General features: G+C 41.4%; 2 protein-coding genes across 4 annotated transcripts in view; one reads left to right on the top strand and one right to left on the bottom strand.

The window, feature by feature from the left end:
• LOC142580085 (N(4)-(Beta-N-acetylglucosaminyl)-L-asparaginase) overlaps positions 1–14,352 on the bottom strand; it is a 41,811-nt gene extending 27,459 nt beyond the window's left edge. Inside the window, exons 1-2 of the mRNA XM_075690859.1 lie at positions 14,048–14,352; positions 13,402–13,558 (exon numbers count right to left, since the gene is read on the bottom strand). Of these exons, the coding sequence (XP_075546974.1) occupies positions 13,402–13,558; positions 14,048–14,189 (299 nt within the window). The 5' untranslated portion in view covers positions 14,190–14,352. The remainder of the gene's footprint in view (positions 1–13,401; positions 13,559–14,047) is intronic.
• An 86-nt stretch (positions 14,353–14,438) lies between these two features.
• Positions 14,439–16,070, top strand: part of eas (ethanolamine kinase 1) — an 81,096-nt gene continuing 79,464 nt past the window's right edge. For all 3 annotated transcript variants that reach the window (XM_075690858.1, XM_075690856.1, XM_075690857.1), the window contains exon 1: positions 14,439–14,699. The gene's annotated coding sequence lies outside the window, so the exon portion shown is untranslated. The remainder of the gene's footprint in view (positions 14,700–16,070) is intronic.

Below are 16,070 nucleotides of genomic sequence, written 5' to 3'. Positions count from 1 at the left end.
TACACACTTTTAGGAATTGTTAAAATAACGTCAAAAATCTCTTTATACTCCGATCATTAACTATCTTATTAAAATAACACATTTTTGCTGCCTATAATTTTCAGGTCATGGTAACTTTTCAGTAAGCGGAAATGCTAGTGGACCACATTGTTGCCCAGCAATGTACTGAAGTGTTTCTGTTACAAGCAAATACAGTTAACTGCACGATTCAATGCGCCGGCTTCATAAAATAACTCGCATGCTGCGTTTACATTAAAAAATAATATCAGTGTGGCTGCATGCAAATGAAATCGTGTGTACAAAAAAAGAAACACTAAACATCCTGACAGGATCCTACACTCCTATTTATTTATTTATTTATTTACATTACCCCTAAGGGCCCTCACATGAGGGTATTGCATAGGGGGGGGGGTACAAACATGAAATATACACAAGAAATAAAACTACATAAAATAAACATACACACAAGGAACATAAAATATATAGATATGAACAAGGGGTAAATGCACTTAGTCATGAAAACACAAGAACATTTTACATATGTTAATATGTGCATATAGGCATAAGTAATGTCTAATCTGCTACCACTAACCGTTTTCTTGCAACAAAGTTTGGAAAGATGGTAGGCTAACTTCAGTAGCTATGCGTGATGGTAGGTTATTCCATTCTATTATTGTGCGAGGAATAAAAGATTTTGCGTAGAGCGACGAGCGGCACATTATGCGTTTTACTTTGTTAGCGTGGTCACGGCGCGGGAAAACTGCAGGGGGTGGTGAAAAGAAGTCTTCGTGAAGCGTGGAATGGTGATAAAGCTTATGAAATAAGGTTAGGCGAGCAAACTGGCGTCGACGTGATAGTGATTCCAACTCGGCACGTTGTTTTAACGATGTGACGCTGGTGAAGCGTGAATAATCGGAAAAGATGAAGCGAACAGCACGGTTTTGCAAAGATTCAATGTTGTTGATTATGTATGCTTGATCGGGATCCCATATGGCAGAAGCATATTCAATTTTTGGGCGGATCAGCGTGATATAAGCAAGTTTTTTTAAGTGAGAAGGTGCGTGCTTGAGGTTACGTTTAAGAAGACCGAGTGCTCGGTTAGCTGATGCTAAGACGGTGTTAATATGGTAATGCCAAGTTAAGTCAGACTGAAGATGAAGGCCAAGATACTTGTAAGTTGGCGCAAGTTCTACTCTAGCATTATTGAGAAAGTAGGTGGTAGGAAGTCGAGTGGAATGGTTGGTAAATGACATTAGCTTGGTTTTAGATGTATTTAAAGACATTAACCACGAAGAGCACCAATCGGTCACAGCATCAAGATCAGTTTGTAAGGAAAGTCGGTCAGCGTCATTACTAATATTACGATATATAACACAATCATCTGCGAATAATCGAATTCGAGATGAGACACATTTGGGTAGATCATTAATGAAAATTAAGAAAAGTAGGGGACCGAGGACGCTGCCCTGGGGGACTCCAGATGTTAAAGGAACAGAAGAAGAGTTACAGCCATTAGCACAGGTAAACTGTTGTCTGTCGGAGAGAAAATCTTTAATCCATGCAAGAACGTTTGGGTGAATGTTTAAGTGTGTTAATTTGATTAGAAGCCTGTGATGAGGAACGCGATCAAAAGCTTTAGAGAAGTCAAGAAACACTGCGTCAACTTGGAATCCTTCGTTAAATGCGGAAAATATATCGTTAGTAAATCCGGCGAGCTGAGTGTCGCATGAATAACCCCTGCGAAAACCGTGCTGGTACTTGAAGATGATATCATGGTCTTCTAGGTAGTTGATGACTTGTGTGTGTATGACGTGCTCGAGAAGTTTACATATGTTGCTAGTTAATGAGATAGGACGATAGTTAAGTGGGACAGAGCGATCACCTGATTTAAATATTGGTATTACTTTAGCTATTCGCCAGTCATGAGGAATAATGCCAGATGATAATGATTGTGAAAACATGGCTGATAACACTTGAAAAATGTTTAAAGAAGCGTTTTTAAGTACCTTGTTATTGAAACCAAGATGATCAGAGCTAGTAGTAGTTTTGAGGTTATTCAACAGGGCAAGAATACCCGAATCACTGATGACAATTTCTGGCATGGAAATGTTAGGCAATGGCTCTAATATAGGCGAAGAAGTTATATCTTCATTGGTGAATACTGATGAAAATGAATCGTTTAGAAGCTGCGAACACTCAGTTTCAGTGACTGGTTGTCCGTCAGCATTAATTAGTACTATATCAGGATAGGAACTCGGATTGATAATGCGCCAGAATCTATGAGAATTATTGGTTAACATAGTAGACAGGTCGTGAGTGAAGAAATTACGACGGGTTGATTTAAGCAGGGACTGATACTCTTTATCACAATTTTTGTACTTGTTCCATGATGACAGGAGACGTGTGGTCATTGCTTGGCGGTACAAACGTTTTTTCTTATTATTAAGACGACGAAGACGATGTGTGAACCAAGGTGAATTTTTATGATGTCGGATGGTGATGATTGGCACATACTTATCAACAAGGTGAGTCAAGGTGGTTTTGAATGCCAGCCAGTTTGATTCGATTGAGCGTGATGAATACTGAGCCAGGAAGCTTTCAGAGAAGGTGTTTAGTTCCGAGTTAATCATCTCAAAATTCGCGCGATTGTAGCAATGAATTTGCTTAATGGTAGTTTTCTTTTCAGTAAATGGATGCGTGATGCAACCAGTGATAATGTCGTGATCGGATAAACCATTTAAATGTAGTATATCAGAAAGAACGTCCGGGTTATTTGTTAGGACAAGATCAAGGATATTAGCCGTGGTAGCGGAGCGACGGGTAGGACTAGTAATAAGTTGAGCAAAAGAAAAATCCAAGCAGGAATGAAGAAAGGTGTGGGCTTCTTTATCACTGGAATTAACACAGAGAGTGGACCATTCAATGCTTGGAAAATTAAAATCGCCAAATACGAGGAAAATAGAGTTAGGAAAACGCACATGTAAGTCGCTGAGTATTCTATGGAATTCACCCGAGAATCCATCAGACATATCGGGTGGCCGGTAGAAAGCACCAATAATAACATCAGTAACTCCGAATTTACACCATATCAATACACATTCGAGGAAAGTATCAACAGCGAGGGGAACAGCAGATAATTGTTTCTTTGTGGCTATAAGGACACCTCCTCCTTTTCTATTTATTCTGTCACACCGGAAAAAGGAAAATTCAGATTCACTCAGAAGAATGTAATCATCCGGAACGGTATCGTCCAGCCAAGTTTCAGTCAATACTAGAAGTGAAACGCACGTAGAATCTATGAGCGAAGAAAGGGCGACAGTTTTGGAAAGAACACTTCTGATGTTTGTGAACAGGAAATGTGTATTATTCTTTAAATTATGACACACATTGGGCAAGAATGACGTAGATTCTGTAGATGACTTATCAGCCGGCACATGTCATACTGTGGTGGGATGACGAACTGGCACAGCACGGTTACCCGCGACATCCCACACATAGGTGTCATTATTGATGTGCAGCTTGTCGAATGTTAGGCGCACACGGTCACCTTGCTTTTTAATTGATCGCGAGAACTGCAGAAGTTGCCGGCGTTTGTCACGAATGGCTTGGGAATAGTCGCGTCCTATGCTGAAACCTGTGTCCCTCAGCTTGCTGCCTTTACTTAAAATAACCTCAAGTTCTTTATCGTTGAAGAACTTAGCTATAATGGGGCGTTTTTTCACAGTTGAAAAACGGCCCACACGGTGTGCCCTAGCAATGGAATTTACAGTGACACCAAGCTTATCACGGCAGAACTCATGCACAAGTCGCTCTGAACTTTCCCAGCTTTCGGATTCGTTAGTATCGGTAACACCATAAAACAAAACATTTGATCTACGCGACTGGTTTTCTAGGTTATCGATTTTGTTAATGATGCTAGAAAAACCACTATCGAGAGATGTTGAGGCATGAACAGATGGAGCAGATTCTAATTTGTTTTCCAGTTCCTGCACACGTTTGGTTAAGCTTTCGAGGTCTGTTTTGAGTTCTGCGTGCATATTTAGAACTTTCATTATTGATTCGAGAAGACTTGCATTGCTGGCTTCAAGACGCTTTACAGCCTCGGCCACACCATCTAACTTCTCTTCTTGAGCCTTTGTCATAGGTCCGGGGTTTTCCTCAACATCCCCACTCAAAAGCAACAGTCGCAAAACATAAACAAGAGCAGTGCAAGACCGTTTGAAATGGTTGGGTGGCCACGACACCGCCAGAAGACAAACATTATTGCTACGGTAACAGCGAGTTTGATAGTAACAGACCTGTAGGAAAGCGGTTGGTGAGCTCCGAACCATTGTGGCAGTGTCGTGGCCCGAAGCTTCGTCGAAATGGGCGCGCTTTTGAGGAGGCGCTGTAGATATTGCCGTCCCATGTTGCCCGACGAGCAGCATGAAATTGTCCAGGATCGGCGGCGGGTGATGCAGCAGACTTGATAAGTCGCGGCAGATTTGCGGGTTGTCCGTGCAGTCCACCGTACTCATGCGCTGTTTGTCCGCACGGGTATCAGACGGCTGTACTGCAGGCAGCGACAGCAACTGTCCCAGGACAGGCAGCAGCAGCATCTGTAGGAAAGCGGTTGGTGAGCTCCGAACCATTGTGGCAGTGTCGTGGCCCGAAGCTTCGTCGAAATGGGCGCGCTTTTGAGGAGGCGCTGTAGATATTGCCGTCCCATGTTGCCCGACGAGCAGCATGAAATTGTCCAGGATCGGCGGCGGGTGATGCAGCAGACTTGATAAGTCGCGGCAGATTTGCGGGTTGTCCGTGCAGTCCACCGTACTCATGCGCTGTTTGTCCGCACGGGTATCAGACGGCTGTACTGCAGGCAGCGACAGCAACTGTCCCAGGACAGGCAGCAGCAGCATCTGTAGGAAAGCGGTTGGTGAGCTCCGAACCATTGTGGCAGTGTCGTGGCCCCTCACAGTCCCTATGCATAGTGATCGTAACATCGTGACCCACAAGGCAGCAATACAATTTTTTTTTCACATCACGTTCGTCTACTTAAGTTTGCATGCAGTCCCTTTGCCTTTTCATGCAGGGGTTGTGTCACCGTACAGCAGCCTCGCCAGGAGTCTTACTGTATGTGATCCCTGCCGGCACATAGTCCAGATGACTTATCAGCTTTGACGGCCGGCGAACGTTTGACAGAGGGAGGTTACGACACGATGGTCACTCGGAGTTTTTTTTTTTAAAGGAAACTTGCCGGTAATGAAGTGCGGCCCGCAGATTCTAGAATGCTCTGCTGGCTGCCACAATGAGCCGTCTGGGTTTGCACGCCTCGCTGCAGATATCTACAGAGCCCTCTTCGCATTCATTTTTGCAGATGGAAATCGGAAGAAGCTTGAGTTTCCGTTTCCATGGTACTAGTTCGTGCACCCGAAGGCGACACAGTTAATCGGCATACTCGAAAAAAAAAAACCACAAGCGCAACCACCAGATTTTCCGTAGCAACAGCGTCCGGAGTAGCCGCGTTGCCCCGCATTGTTTTCCAACCAAGTCTAGTTACGACAATCACAGCAAGGGGGACTCGCGCCGCGCCAGTTTGGCGCATGCGCAGAAATATTTTTTGGAATCGGTCAATTGGAGATCGCGGGAAGACGCCTTCATCCTGCAGTGGACATAAATGTGATGATGATGATGATAGCTGATCTTGGGCACTTTCCGAAAATAAATAAAATGAAGTAAAATGAAATGAAAATTAAATTAAATCGCTTAACTTGATGTCTGCTTTTTGATCATAACCAATCCAATGTCGCATCGGTACAGGAGAGTGGATTGATCATAAAAAAGGGCTGGCATGCTGGTGCATTTTAGCAACAGGTTCAGCTGACAGATTTTTCAATAAGATGCCAAGTATAGAAGAGGCTACATTTCACGATTATGATGCTCAAAGTAAAATTATAATTTAACTTAACAGAGTTATTTTGCAGAAGACCACAAGAAGTGATTATATTTTCATACATGAACTGCAACAACAATGTGGTGCACGCCAGCTTAATTTGTACAGCAGTATACTTTAGAAAGAATAAAGCAGTGGAAGCAATTCAAGGATAAACATTCAGCAGAGATCCACCAGGCTGAGAACCACTAACCAAAGCGAAACTAAGGAATCTCCAATCAAAATTCATTGAAACACGACATTCCAGAGGCAGTCCAGCGATTTCTTTAGGGGTGAGATTACTACAGGTGCAGTTTCATGCTCACAGTAAAATTTGGTTGCAGCTTCCTGTATTTATTACAGTAAAAATGATGCAACGTAATGGGCCAGGATGTGTGGTCAGCATTGCCAAGAATGTATTAAGATTTGTACAACAAATTGCATATTGTTAATGTCATGTAATGTTTGGTTTAATGCAATCTCTTGCAGATATCTTAGTTTTATTAGCCTGTCTGTAACCACATTATGAAACATCAGAACGCCAGTGATTGCTAGCACTATCTTATGGTACTTTCTTCAACCACAATGCTTTAGATGTGATCTTGTGTCACGTAACTGTTCTCACAGACAGGGGAAATAAACTAAAATGCACAATATGCTAATGACTGTTGCTGCAACATTTTTACAGTAGCAAATAGGTCGACCAAACTTGTAATTCTAGTTATGAGCGCTCTAGCTGACATATCACAACCACACGATGCCATCGCCAATGCAGTTGCAGACACTTGTCTCTTTCATGTTCCATAAACTTTAATACATCTATCAACAGGCTAAAACTCCCCATTGTACACAACATTTTCATGCACAGGAGCCGTGACAGATTAAAATGCATGACAAGACATGGTATATGACAATTAGTATCATCCTAAAGAAAAGGTATGCATTAATAATCTTGCCCTCCATGCCTGGCAGTAGCCTCCAAACTTTTTTTTTTTTCACAAGAAAATATACTCACACAGAAACTATGTTTCAAATGTCGCACAACACAGATACACAAGCATTTGCATTTTACATCTTAATTCTACAAGTGCGCCAGGATTAAAAAGTTTTATGTGCTTTTGCTTTGTCGTCCAGCAAAACCAGTACATATTATATCTACAGAGTTTCCAACCTTAGGATTCGAAAAGCATTACAATGGAACCCAAAAAATACTAAAATTTGTAGAATATTAGTAACAATTATTTGATTAATTGTTATATCACACTGAATGTCTGTTGAAGATGCACGGACATTGTTTTGCAGGAATGCTGTGAGCAGGAACTCTGCTCTATAATGTTGCAGCAACGACGATCTGTGCTGCAGACAAGCAGAAATGCTTATGAAGTTTATTCATAAAATATTCACGTAACAGATGTCAAACATTCAGTTGCTGCTATACATTTGTTACACCGGTTCGTGTTACTGCTGGGCAGGTACGCCTGTGCTATCAATGGGTACAAAAAATTGTGCCATAAAATATCACTTAGCAAACTGAATTAAATTTTTTTATATAACTTGGTTTTGCTCTAAACCACATGCAAATGAAAAATGATAAAATATTTGCATCAATTTGAAGATTGTAAACAAGCACTAAAGATTGGACATTTCACAATAAAATTGTGGTTGCCCAACTTATGAGAGAATTTTTTTTAAGCTCTTAATCCAGATTGTCACCTTGGAACCACCATGGCAATCGGCGAGCCAACATCATGCATCACATTCATTGTAAAAGAATGCAAACAAACAGACGCAGGACACCTAGACACACAAGCACTTGTGGTGTCAATGTTCTGTGTCCATTATCTTGAACTCCTTTACAACGAATCTCTACCAACTATCCCAGCTCTCTTGCATATGTCACATTAACTGCTTGCTTTGGTACATTCTAAAAAAAGAGATGACAAATGTTTACCAGAAAGGACAACATATTTTTGTGCAGTTTACTATATTTTTGCATCGTTAATGTGAGAACTAAAAACCTATAGCGCACTTTCCATTCTAAGCAAGTTATCTTATACATTAGCCATTTCTCATGCCATAACGCTTATAGTGGGGGAGCTTGCAAACCAAGCAGCACTAAGTTTCTTTTCCAAACTACTCAAAACAACAAATGCTGAGGATACACGAAGCCTCACCAATTTATTTTGTCATTGTATTATCTTTACTTCTGGACAGAGACATGTGCCGCCGTCTTCCTTCGAAAATCGTAATAGGACTGTAACACTCAAGCGATGCAGACGTAGACAGACGATGACAGGTTGCTACCTTCAAAGCTAAGTTATAACACTGTGCTTGTGCATTTATTTATGTTGGTGCAGTTGATTGAAGTTCAGAACAATATCCAAAAAAGGCTTGATGACATCAAGTTGAAACTAAAAACTGTCGAGGAATCTTCTGTGTTAATTAAAGGATTCAGCAGTAAAATTAATAGCCTCAAAATGACCGTTCATAACTTAGAAAGTAAGCTCATTGGTTTAAAGGATGGGAGTAGGTGTAGCAACCTTGTGTTCGGCATACCGGAAAATATTGATGATGCCTCTGAAGACCTCATGGATAGCATTGTAGACAATGTGTTAAAGCATACTTTAGATGTGAGTGTAAGCTCAGCTAAGCGGATTTATAGGCTGGGGAGAAAGCAGCAGGGTAAAAGAAGACCAGTGATTGTGAAGTTCTTCGATCACAGGAGAAAAATTAATGTCTTGAAAAGTTGCTACAAATTAAAAAGGGAAGGGAATTTCTATCTTAGAGGATTTTTCCACAATCACTAGGCACATGAGAAATCTACTTTGGAACAGCACCTCGGGCATTAGGAAATCGGGCACAAAAGTAAAGCTTGTACATGATAACATTAAGATTGACAATCAATCACTAAAGCTACATGAACTTCAGCATGAAGTGATCTCTGCCTGCACATCAACTACCAGACAAATTCATATTAAATGAAACTTTAACAGGCATTTTTGATGCATCAATCTTAACACTCGTAGCATTCTAACAAAAAGTGATGACTTAGACAGTGTCATGCTAACATATCAACCTCATCTACTTATAATTACTGAAACCTGGCTGCACAACGACATTGGTGACGATGAGATCACGCTTCAAAGTTACCGAATCAACTGCAAGAATAGACGTTCCCAAGGTGGCGGAGTAGCAATAATTTTAAAGAAACTTTACGAGTTGAAAGACTGGCCGATATACCAGGACTCGAATGCATTATCATGAAGGTAGACACTTGTGATCTTAAGTTTATAGTCAGCGGATTTTACTGACCCCCAGACACAGATAAGCATTTTTTTATAAGATTAATAAATTTCTTTGTTCTGTCCGCGGTTACTCTAGCAACATAATATTAGGTGGTAATTTTAATGTCCCTTCAGTTACATGGGACATTGACTTTCCTGTACTGTTATCAAATGCAGCTAAACGCTTCGTTGATATAGTCCTTTTTCATGATCTAACCCAACTAGTTAAGCAACCCACCCGAATCCAGAATACCACTGCTTCAACCCTGGATTTCTTTTTTGTTAGCAACAGCATGTTACGTCGAGTGTCGTACACTTACATGTTTGATAGAATATCGCATCATAAATTGGTGTACTTGAGCATTAACCTCAACGAAGTATCAAAATGCAAGAGGGAAGAACGCGTAGTCCCTGTCTTCTCGCATGCCATGACATAGAAATACTAGACACATTAGACATATCTTTCTCGATTTACCATACATTCTGAATCTAACGATTGTTCTGTTGATGGTTTTTGATTTGTTCAAGAACCTTGTATTGCGGTGCATTCATGATTGCATACCAACAAAAGTAAAAATAATAAGAAATGTAAGCCCGTTGATTGTAAGTCAGCTGTTTGCTTGGGGCGAAAGGCGAAGAAGATAAGAAAACAGCACCACCAGAATCCATCTTTGACTAACATGCATAAAGCCTGCATCATGTGCAAACAGTTGAAAGACACTATCAAAAAAGCGAAAGGATACTATTATAACGTTACTTTGGAAAACTTCTTACTTCCGTCTCTAGCGAAATTGTGGCAGCATTTTTTCCCCTAGAAAGAAGTGCTTCCTTAAAGGGCCCCTGAAATGGTTCGGACACATCTTGTAGACGCATAGGGTACAGATTTAGAGTACCACAATTTGTGTAGGGTACCACAATTCATGTAAAACATCTCATATTAAGAGAGCTACGGAGGATTACAAGTTACCCTCCTCCATAGTCATGCATTTTCTCCTCAACTCGTTCGCCGAGTGATTGGGGCTAAGCTCCACCTTCATTGGCTCTGCATCATGGTGGCACATCGTGTAGTCGACTTCCGGTTCTCTAGAAGCGAGTGCGTGAAGCCTCTCCAAACTCTCCACCAGCTGCTTGGCAGTCGACCCCAAACGAGAGCTATCGAAGCAGCGTGTGTTGCAAGCATTCTGTCGCAGTGCTGAACGTGCCTGGTATTCCGGTAACCACAGGTGAGCTGGGCGTTTCGACGGAACAGTGGAGGCATAAACTCAAGCTGATGAAGGAACTTCAGCGTAGACGTACGTCAGCTGCCTGATCGGTCTGCACGGTTTAGCCACCCGCTGGCGCAGAGCCTAACCAGCCAAACAAAGAGCTAATATTGCTCTAACTAAGTGTAAAACAGTTTAAACATTTACAAAAACAACGTCTTCATGATTACACTCTGCGAAAAGTTAACATCAGCAGCAAAGAAGTGTAAAACATTTTAAACATTTACAAAAACGTGTTCACGATTACACTCTGCGAAAAATTAACATCAGCAGCAAAGAAGAATATATTTCGTTACCGCTACTGTGTGTGGTCGAGCTCTGTGCTGCCAAGTGGCTGCACCGTGCAGACCATTCACATATGCGCTTCTGCTCGTCCCATGAAATGACACAGTCAAAGAGCCAGGCCGTGTCCCCTTGCGCTTGCGTATACACTAATACTGGACTCGCGAACGTTAGTAATCTTCCGGTGTAAAGTGACGGACGCAAACACGCAAATCGTGGCGCCGATCAGATAGTGGCAGTCCGATGCGCTGCAACCAGTCAACTCGCCTGCTGCCTTGCAGAGGGATACAATGCCGCAGCTTGACATATTGCCAGTCGCTACGTTTGCAGTCTACAGTGCAACAAAGTTGAATCATAGTGCTCGCAAAAAGACCGAGACCGATTCTGACCGTGGAGCTCTCGTCAAAATGGAGCATGTTGTAACACAAGCAGACGACACTTGCTGTGTGCTGGAAGTGTTTAAGTGTAGTGAGAAATAGTTCTTGTGCATTCTCTTTCTGTTACTTTTTTTAAAGACACAAATTAACTAACATTCCAACTATTATGAACATCATTTGTTCACCATAAAGGAGAAAGAATTATCGATGTCGCGCCCTAAGCCCCCAATCGGATAGCTCACCCTACTGACGTCAATTGGTTGATTGGGTGATTCGAAGTTCTTGTGCATTATTTCTAAGAAACCATTGTCACACGGCGAGCTTCCAAACGGTTGGAAATTTGTAAAAATTATTCCTATACCAAAAACATCAAACTCTTCTCTCATTTCTTCCTATAGACCCATTTCCCTATTGTACACATGCACCAAAATTCTAGAACACATCACATTCAAGCACCTTTCAATTTTTCTCGAGGAACACAATTTAATCAATGACCGGCAGCACAGTTTGCATAAAGAATTCTCTACTATTACAGAACTTCTGGAAACTGTTCATGATATTGCAGCTTTTCTAGATAAACAAGGCCAAATTGACATAATATTCATAGACTGAAAAAGCATTTGATTATGTATCGCATCCAAAACTTCTTGCAAAACTTAAGCCTGTACTGAAAAATTATACTTTCATTTCATGAATTTAAGCCCACCTTTCTTACCAAAATCAAATAGTTTCTATCGATATCATATTCTTTGATTCACAACCGGTAAAGCCTTGGAATTCCTCAAGATTCAGTGCTTGCGGGCCACTCTTTTTCTTAATTTTCATTGACATCACCCATGATATTCCGGTTACTACAAGGTTATTTGCAGATGACTGCATTCCTTACCTAGGAATAAGTAGCCCATGTGACCAGGCTCTTTTAAATGCAGCTTTAACAAAAATATCTTCTTGGTGTGCAACCTGGCAAATGAGGCTTAACGAAAAGAAAATGGTGGCTATGACTACAACACGTAAACGACTCCCTTTACGGTATGAATACTCAATCAATGGCCATAAACAATCATTCGTTAATACCCATGAATACTTAGGTGTTGTATTCAATGCAGATTTTAAGTGGAATGATCACGTTGCCTACATTGAAAAGAGAGCTATGCAGAAACTATGATTCCTAAGCAGGTCCTTGCGTAGATCAACCCCAAATTGAAGTTAATTGCGTACAAAACTTTCATCCGTCCAATCCTTGAGTGCATCATTTGTGGTATGGGATCCCCACAGCCAAGTATACACACATTAAGAAACTTGAAATGATTCAAAGGAAAGCAATGCGATTTGTTTATAATCACTGCAGTTCCTTTACATCACACAGCATACTTCTAAAAAACACTGACTTGGATGGATTGCAGACAAGATGACAGCAAGATCGATTGAAATTGATATTCTCACTGTACCATGATAAGCTGCGCATAAATATACATACGCAGAATTATTTCATCGCCGACCAACACAATCCGAGTATCCAAAAAAATTGAGGGAGTACGGTACTCCTGCAAGATACAAGCTTTCAAAAATTTATTTTTTCCACGCATTGTCACTGATTGGAGCGCTCTGTCTGCAGACCTGGTAAACTGTGCAAATGTTCAATTGTTCATGTCGAAACTGCGAAAAATACACTTGATTTTCCTTTCTTTTATTTTTTTTCCCATCATTTGGCCTCAAATAATGCATGTATACTAAGTTCCAATTTACGTTTCATTTCCTTGTGCTTTTATGTATGCCAGAAACATTTCATTGGCGTCCATTGCATTATTACGTATTTACGAGGCTCTGATAAAGGTTGCTGATAATGCTTTACTAAGAGGTACGTGTTTCTTATCGTTCATATTCTGATGTTCATTTTTCTTATTCAGTGTGCATAGGCAAAAGACTTAGAAAATGTATAAGTACTATCATTTTAGTTACAATTATTCTAAAGATTCAAAATGTTAAGTTTGATACACTGTATTAGGTGATGATTTCTTCGTAACAACTGCACTTGTGGACTTGCCTTGTTCAAGTTTTACTGTTGTATTACCCCATCTTTCTCTTTCTATTTTTTTTTATGACCCACACCTGCCTAAAGCCTCATGCGAGAGGCAAGCAGTACTCCTGAAATAAATAAAATGTGTTTATGTTTTTTAAGTGCTATGGTCCCAGTGTCAGACGAACTAAGTCTGTGCTCTAGCTGGGAATATGGAACACAAGAATTTCACGTTCCCAAGGTGTGGGAATAATCGTCTCCAACTGACCCATCAATGATCAGCGCATCCAAAGTCGTCTCTCCGCCTTCGTCTGGACTGCCGCCATACCCAACTGTGCCATCACACTGGTCCCTCTCGCACTGTGCGCAGCCCTGCTCCACAGCATCCAGCGCTGTCCCATTCTCGGCAGTAAGCACTTCCCATGCTGCAGGCAAGAAATGTTTTTAAGCGCGACAAAGCCCCACGTTCTTATTACTGACACAAGTTGAAATTTTTCTCCACAACTATCTTTAGAGCTAGCATTCTATAGTTGTAGCTCTTCATGTGCCACGACGGAAGTATGCATATGAAAGCTTGAGGGGAAAAAAAATGTTTGGCTTTGCAGAGGCACTCTCCTATGGCAAATCATAACACCGGTCGAATCGGGCCAAATTTCATGGGGCGATGAATGCGTACGAGGCAGTCAACAGTGTTTTGCGTTTTTCACCAACTTTGAACCGCATCCTGCGGGCAGTGGAATTGTTGACACATTTTATTTGTTTCACGCGTTTATAGCTGCAGTCTTGCATGCGTTCTTGCGCGGCAACCATATACTGCATGCTGCTTCGTAAGTATCAATCGCGCAGCTTCTTTGGTTGGATTTATTTCAGCAAGGACGCGTGTAGTATACGCAGGGAGCACACCATCCTCCTACCTCGGAGTGTAGCGTTGGAGAATCCCCAAGTGTTAACGACGAGAGGGAATGCGCTGCAGTAACCTTCCGTTAGGTGAAGCGCAAGCAGTAGCGGACAATGCATCAAGAGAAGTGCCGTTACCGCCAGGCGGTCAGTCCCCATAGCTGTACGTTCGTCAGCGATCACACAAAGACACAGCACCGGGTGACAGACCGACGCGTACAGACGTAGACACGTTACTTGAGTTTGAACACCGTGGCGCCACGTTCCTATCGCAGGTAGCACGTGAGCCAGACGTACCGCAGATAAAAGTTACCACTCAGTGCCAGCTGATACGTGTGACTATAGGCCTTGAAAACCTTAAGGCAAAGCAACAAGCCTCCCATCGCGCGCATGCACTGGAAAGTAAACTAGATACCCGCAACGAAGGAAACGAACGCCCAGCGAAACCGTCCAAATTATTGTCGACAGAGCTAAACCAGTGATAGCGTCCACGCACGTTTATCCGAACCGGTAAGCTCACATAAACACGCAAACAATAATGTCGTCATCACCAAAACTGTCTACGTCATCGAAACTAAACGTAAAAGCGAAACCAAAACTGAAACCTGCATGCGCGACGCGTTTTCGGATGTCGCCACTGCACAACTACGGGAAACACGCACCGTCTGGGTAAGACTGTTCACGTTTCTTTTTCTGAGAGCCGTCTCAAAAGGAACGCGTTGTTCGATTATGGGTTCACCTGCTTTAATTGGATACCAAAGTTAATTCCTCATTCAGCGTAAAGCAAGGATGGGGATTATTACTTTCAACCACGGGCATCTTTCGGTGTGTGATAGCGGTTCCTCTCAATATGAATTCGTGGGTTCCTTTGGAAATAGTAATGTACCCAAACTGTCAAGCTTTGCAGTGCTTCGCAACTTTGCCTGCCTTTTTTATGTGAATGCCTCCGAGCTACGTAACGGTTCAGTTGACCATATTATTTAATACAAAGCATAAGAGATATTTCAGTGCAGAAAAAAATGTTTCAAAGAAAACCTAAGGCTTCTGAAAAAAAAAAAAAAGCTAGTTGTTTTCTAGTTCTGTGCAAAGTTCGTTTCATTTCAGCAAAATAGAAGATTTGGCAAATTAATTTGTGCCAACATTGTTTCTGCGCATGCAAGTCTTACGATACTACAGATTGGTATGGAGATTAATTTGTTACAGGAGCATGCAGTGCACTAATTTTCAAATAGACAGCTAGAAAAATACGACTATATATGTATAACAAGGGCAATGGCTGAAAGAAAAACAATGTGCTTGTGGCTACCTTTGCACAAACCTTCCCAGCTGTACAATGCAATTCCACTTATTAGGACACAAGAATTTAATCCTTTCTTCACCTCATGCACTAGAACTTGAAAATGATTGACATGTAAGGCAATAAACAATAAACATATGGTGGTACGCTTCTATTTACTCTATGTTATATGTACAATGTTCATGAAATTTAATTTCATGCACTGTCTAAAAAATGCAGTGCTCGTGCATTCATGTGCAGACTGCAGATATTCATACTAGGATGCACAGAAAGGCTGCGAGAATATTGGCATAGACGTTCATGATTGAAAAGTGGCACAGAACATGTAGAAAAGAAAAACCACAGAAAGGTTACACACCAAAATGAAAGGAATACAGGCATAAGCAGGGTTCAAGCATGAAGGACAATGAAATCATCTAAACTGGTATTCTGCTTCAACGAATTTAATACACTGGTCACTGTTATGCTGTTTTACTGGTGTGAAAGCGAGAGCGAGAAAAGAATGCTTGTGTCTGTATAATTATTTAGCTTCGCTCTATAAACTTTCATCCTGCACTTGTGATTTTATTGTGCTGCTTTTTAATTATGAGCTCGTCAGACTTGACCAAATCACTATTCCTATTTGAAACAACTCTGCAAACAACACAAGTACACAGAGGAGGGCCATACGAAACGTGGTGCCGTGTTTCTTGGTTTTTATTCTCTGTATATGTGTATGGTTCGTACTGCCATTTCAGATGTGC

This window comes from Dermacentor variabilis, chromosome 4 (genome assembly GCF_050947875.1).
Source record: "Dermacentor variabilis isolate Ectoservices chromosome 4, ASM5094787v1, whole genome shotgun sequence".
NCBI classification, from domain to species: domain Eukaryota; kingdom Metazoa; phylum Arthropoda; class Arachnida; order Ixodida; family Ixodidae; genus Dermacentor; species Dermacentor variabilis.
This window is presented reverse-complemented; position numbering and strand designations above follow the sequence as displayed.